The sequence below is a fragment of the Camelina sativa genome, chromosome 12 (genome assembly GCF_000633955.1).
Source record: "Camelina sativa cultivar DH55 chromosome 12, Cs, whole genome shotgun sequence".
Classification (NCBI taxonomy): domain Eukaryota; kingdom Viridiplantae; phylum Streptophyta; class Magnoliopsida; order Brassicales; family Brassicaceae; genus Camelina; species Camelina sativa.
Genome location: NC_025696.1, coordinates 12595572 through 12601048, shown reverse-complemented (window position 1 = coordinate 12601048; position 5477 = coordinate 12595572). Strand labels below are relative to the sequence as shown.

General features: G+C 35.1%; 3 protein-coding genes across 3 annotated transcripts in view; all 3 read left to right on the top strand.

Annotated features, from left to right (window-relative positions):
- Positions 1–1795, top strand: part of LOC104733445 (eukaryotic translation initiation factor 3 subunit D-like) — a 6874-nt gene extending 5079 nt beyond the window's left edge. Inside the window, exons 4-5 of the mRNA XM_010453024.2 lie at positions 2–1289; positions 1571–1795. Of these exons, the coding sequence (XP_010451326.1) occupies positions 2–1274 (1273 nt within the window). The 3' untranslated portion in view covers positions 1275–1289; positions 1571–1795. The remainder of the gene's footprint in view (position 1; positions 1290–1570) is intronic.
- LOC104733444 (alpha carbonic anhydrase 4-like) lies at positions 1636–3601 on the top strand. Its single transcript, XM_019233541.1, has 6 exons — positions 1636–1683; positions 2399–2707; positions 2811–3020; positions 3109–3267; positions 3372–3425; positions 3527–3601. The coding sequence occupies exons 1-6, from the start codon at positions 1636–1638 to the stop codon at positions 3599–3601; spliced, it is 855 nt and encodes a 284-aa protein (XP_019089086.1).
- Positions 3657–4270, top strand: LOC104733443 (alpha carbonic anhydrase 4-like; the record flags this gene model as incomplete). Its single annotated transcript, XM_010453022.1, has 4 exons — positions 3657–3689; positions 3778–3936; positions 4041–4094; positions 4196–4270. Coding segments are annotated over 4 exons (321 nt in total), but the record flags the coding sequence as incomplete, so codon positions are not given.

The following is a 5477-nucleotide window of genomic DNA, read 5'->3' as shown; positions in this document are numbered from 1 at the left end:
GTAACAACATCCATCACCAGCGCCGTGAAGCCGCCGCTTTCAAATCATCCGTTGATATTCAGCCGGAGTGGAACATGCTTGAGCAGATCCCTTTCTCGACGTTCTCGAAGCTCTCGTACTCTGTTCAAGAGCCAGAAGATCTCCTTCTCTGTGGTGGCCTTGAGTACTACAACCGCGTTAATGATCGCATAACGCCCAAGAACGAGCGTAGACTCGAGCGTTTCAAGAACAGGAACTTCTTCAAAGTCACTACTAGTGATGATCCTGTGATTAGGCGTTTAGCTAAGGAAGACAAAGCTACTGTTTTCGCTACTGATGCTATATTAGCTGCTCTTATGTGTGCTCCTCGATCTGTTTACTCTTGGGATATTGTTATCCAGCGTGTTGGCAACAAACTGTTCTTTGACAAGAGAGATGGATCACAGCTTGATTTGTTGTCTGTGCACGAGACATCTCAAGAGCCATTGCCTGAGGCTAAAGATGATATCAACTCTGCTCACTCTCTAGGTATGGAAGCTGCGTATATCAATCAGAACTTTTCTCAGCAGGTGTTGGTTAGAGATGGAAAGAAGGAAACTTTTGATGAGGCGAATCCATTTGCTAATGAAGGTGACGAGATTGCTTCTGTTGCTTATAGGTATAGGAGATGGAAGCTTGATAATGATATGCATCTTGTTGCGAGGTGTGAGTTGCAGAGTGTTGCTGAGCTCAACAACCAGAGATCGTTCTTAACTTTGAATGCTCTCAATGAGTTTGATCCTAAGTATTCTGGTGTTGATTGGAGGCAGAAGCTTGAAACTCAGAGAGGTGCGGTTTTAGCTACTGAGTTGAAGAACAATGGTAATAAGTTGGCTAAGTGGACTGCACAAGCTCTCTTGGCTAATGCTGATATGATGAAGATTGGGTTTGTCTCTAGGGTTCATCCTCGTGATCATTTCAACCATGTTATCTTATCTGTTTTGGGGTATAAGCCTAAGGATTTCGCTGGACAGATCAATCTGAACACTTCTAACATGTGGGGTATTGTGAAATCCATTGTTGATCTGTGTATGAAACTAAGCGAAGGAAAGTATGTTCTTGTCAAGGATCCATCGAAGCCTCAAGTGAGGATTTACGAGGTTCCACCAGATGCTTTTGAGAATGATTATGTTGAGGAACCGTTGCCTGAAGATGAACAGGTTCAGCCACCTGAGGAGAACACAGAAGGAGCAGAACCAAGTGTAGCTGCAGCTAAAGAAACTGAGGATAAGAAAGCTGATGAAGCTCAAGCTTGATGGTTATAAAGTCAGGTAATATATACAAACCCTCTTAAATTGAAAAAGTTGTTACCGTTATATGCTTGTTGGATTTGATTACTTGTTTAGGAACTTGGATTAAGCACTTAGAATACATGAATTTGCAGAACGCACTATAATTAATCTAGTTTGTGATCATCTGACTTTCATGCTTTTGTGTTCATCATAGATTAGAAACTGGTGGCGTAGTGTGATTGATGATTTTTATTTGTAGCTATAAAGTTATAAAACATAAGCATCATTCATATATTCACAATTTGAAGTATCTTCTTCAGGTCAAAGTCCACACTTTTGGTTTCTGGGTTCGTTTGAGAGTTGAAGCTTCAATCAGACAACAGCTATGGAGGGTTTTGTTTTCTATTATCTTGTCTTTTTCCAATTTTTGGTGGTACTGCTGTAATTTGAGATTTAGAACACTATCTTCGTGACATCTTTTGGAAAAATCATCACATGGTTCACAAAACATAAATCTTTTTTTATATCATGGCTCTCTTATTATATACCCTCCAAATGTCTTGAATCATTTTGCACCTGTCACTTGATTTTATAAAATTTGCAATTTATGGTCAAGTCTAGTTAGATGGAATTTGTTTCTTTTATAACATGATAGTTATTTGTTAGTTTTATTTGTTGCTGTCGTTCAGCATATTCTCTTATGAATGAGTTTTGATTCTAATTGTCCTGGTCTGTTTTTATTCTCTGTTAAACTGTCATAGCTCACATTTATTTCTATATTAAACCCAAAATTAGAAAAACTCAACCAAATGGTTTCACTAAGCATTCGGTTTTTTTTTCACATTTTCCAATAGGAACACCGATATATTAACTAATAATAATTGTAGCAACGGCAAAAACCATAACAATGCAACAAAACAAACCCCTTGCCCCTAAAGCCTCCTTTAATCCTTTTAAATAGGTTACATCTGAGCTCTTCAATTTTCAAAACATACTCAAGAACATAACAACAAGCATAGAGCAAAATCAAAAGAAGAAGAAAAATGGGTTCCACCACGATCACAATTTTCTTCTTTGCTTTGTTTTTCATATACTTATCTTTCCCTAAAATCTCACTCGCAAATTCTGAAGTCGGTATGATTATTTAGCTCTCTCTCCTATTTCATTCTACTAACTTTTTATCTTTTGTATCAAAATTCAGACTTATATATGTTTTTGTTTCTGTTTTTAATCCGAAAACAGACGATGAAACTCCATTCACATATGAACAAAAGACAGAGAAAGGACCAGAGGGATGGGGCAACATAAATCCGGAATGGAAAGTTTGTAACACCGGAAGATTCCAATCTCCGATCGATCTCACAAACGAAAGAGTCAGCCTTATCCATGATCAAGCTTGGCATAGGCAATACCAACCAGCTCCTGCTGTCATTACAAACAGAGGACATGACATTATGGTAAAACTTTTTATTTCAATATTTAGTTTATTCTCATTACATTATATTACCATTACAACGCTTCAAACATTTGAAATCTTTTTTTTTTTACTTCTTTCTCAAGGTATCGTGGAAAGGAGATGCTGGGAAAATAACAATACGACAAACTGATTTTAAATTGGTGCAATGCCATTGGCATTCACCCTCTGAGCATACCGTCAACGGAACTAGGTATGACCTAGAGCTTCACATGGTTCACACGAGTGCTCGAGGCAGAACTGCAGTTATTGGAGTTCTTTACAAACTAGGCGAACCTAATGAATTCCTCACAAAGGTAACCGTATAATACTTAATATTGTATTTTTTAGAGATTTTGCTTGATGATTTTGTAATTTTCGAAAATAACACACATATATATGCAGCTACTAAATGGAATAAAAGCAGTGGGAAACAAAGAGGTAGATCTAGGTGTGATTGATCCTCGAGAGATTAGGTTTCAAACCAGAAAATTCTATAGATACATTGGCTCTCTCACTGTTCCTCCATGCACCGAAGGCGTTCTTTGGACTGTCGTCAAAAGGGTATTTACATTTTTGTTTCATTTTTATATAAATTGTTATATAATGATCTTAGCTTCCTTCTTAACTCATTACATATGCATGATCCTTCGTGTATGTATATGTAGGTGAACACAATATCAATGGAGCAAATCACAGCTCTGAGGGAAGCCGTTGATGATGTGAGTAGTCGAAATTGCCTTTATGTAGTAATTTCATGAACAAAATTGACTTGATTTTTTTTTAATTACCAATTAATTAATTAATTTACCCAACTGAATAGGGGTTTGAGACAAATTCAAGACCGGTTCAAGACTCAAAGGGCAGATCAGTTTGGTTCTACGATCCAAATGTTTGATTTATTGATTTCATTTATTTTGTAATACCCTTTACCAAATATACTATTTTGTAATATCAAAGANGAACCTAATGAATTCCTCACAAAGGTAACCGTATAATACTTAATATTGTATTTTTTAGAGATTTTGCTTGATGATTTTGTAATTTTCGAAAATAACACACATATATATGCAGCTACTAAATGGAATAAAAGCAGTGGGAAACAAAGAGGTAGATCTAGGTGTGATTGATCCTCGAGAGATTAGGTTTCAAACCAGAAAATTCTATAGATACATTGGCTCTCTCACTGTTCCTCCATGCACCGAAGGCGTTCTTTGGACTGTCGTCAAAAGGGTATTTACATTTTTGTTTCATTTTTATATAAATTGTTATATAATGATCTTAGCTTCCTTCTTAACTCATTACATATGCATGATCCTTCGTGTATGTATATGTAGGTGAACACAATATCAATGGAGCAAATCACAGCTCTGAGGGAAGCCGTTGATGATGTGAGTAGTCGAAATTGCCTTTATGTAGTAATTTCATGAACAAAATTGACTTGATTTTTTTTTAATTACCAATTAATTAATTAATTTACCCAACTGAATAGGGGTTTGAGACAAATTCAAGACCGGTTCAAGACTCAAAGGGCAGATCAGTTTGGTTCTACGATCCAAATGTTTGATTTATTGATTTCATTTATTTTGTAATACCCTTTACCAAATATACTATTTTGTAATATCAAAGATTTTTCGAACTTTAATTAAGAAAGCAATGAGTTAACTCCATTCATGTCTCAATATCAGCAATGTTCCTCAATATACCATTAGTAATACTCCTCTTCTTTTTTTTTGGTCAACTAGTAATACTCCTCTAATCCTCATCGGAAAAGAACAAAGTTACCTGATTACATCAACATTACGACTAACCACTTACCACTCTGTCATTTATATAAAAGCAAGCAGTCTAAGCTACTAAATTTAACTCTAATTAAGCACATATATACTCTAATTAAGCACACCTAAAGATAAAATGGTCAGAAAGAGAGGGAGAAAGATTAATGGTAAGGTTAGAGAGTTTGTCCTTGAGCACTCGGCGAGAGGAGTCGTCATATATCCTTCAAACCCTTCCTCTTCCTGATGTATTCAATACTTGTTAACTTATTCTAACAATAATAGATTAATACAATTAATATATTCGATCAATAGCACTTTCTTTCACAATTTTTTTTTTTAAATATATTCAATTATCACCAAGCCAATCCATCAAAGAATCTCTATTAGTCTATAAAACCAGAAAACGAGAAAATGTTGTTTAATTACACAGAGAAATACATTTGGTACGTAGCTAATCATCATGTCCCATTTTTTAAGCAAATCAGAATCGTAGTTGAACAACCAAAGTCAAGTGAGAAAATCGCCGTTAAGCAAAAGGGAAGGCCAAAAGAGATAGCCTATATAAAATACACATGGTTTACTCTATTTAGGGTTTTGTGTTTTCGGTACCTTTATATATGTAACATTCACCATATAAAGTTTTCACATGTGTGTAATTTTATGCAACTTTATGTACATTTCGTTTTCGATCGGTACATTTTTACTAATAATAAAAAAATTTTAAAAAATGATGAAAGCCCATAATCTACGGAAGCAAGCTAGAGAATGCAAGTAGAGAGAATTCAAATAAGCCATGTTTTGTTTGTTCAAGTCGTTCGTTATTATTCAACATATTCTCTTATGAATAAGTTCAATTCTATTATCCAGGTCGATTTTAATCTTTGTCATATTGTCATAGCTCACATAAACAAACTTACTATAAAATCCCAAATTAGAAAACTCAACCAAACGGAACCAATGAACTGTCGACAAAAAAAAAAAAAAAAAAAAAAACCA

Bases quoted from the DNA above. Each gene is read 5' to 3' on its own strand.
- LOC104733444 (XM_019233541.1), top strand. From the start codon at position 1,636: ATGGAGGGTTTTGTTTTCTATTATCTTGTCTTTTTCCAATTTTTGGTG. The intron at 3,268-3,371 runs GTATTTACATTT...ATGTATATGTAG, and splicing joins TTTGGACTGTCGTCAAAAGG to GTGAACACAATATCAATGGA. The intron at 3,426-3,526 runs GTGAGTAGTCGA...CCAACTGAATAG, and splicing joins TGAGGGAAGCCGTTGATGAT to GGGTTTGAGACAAATTCAAG.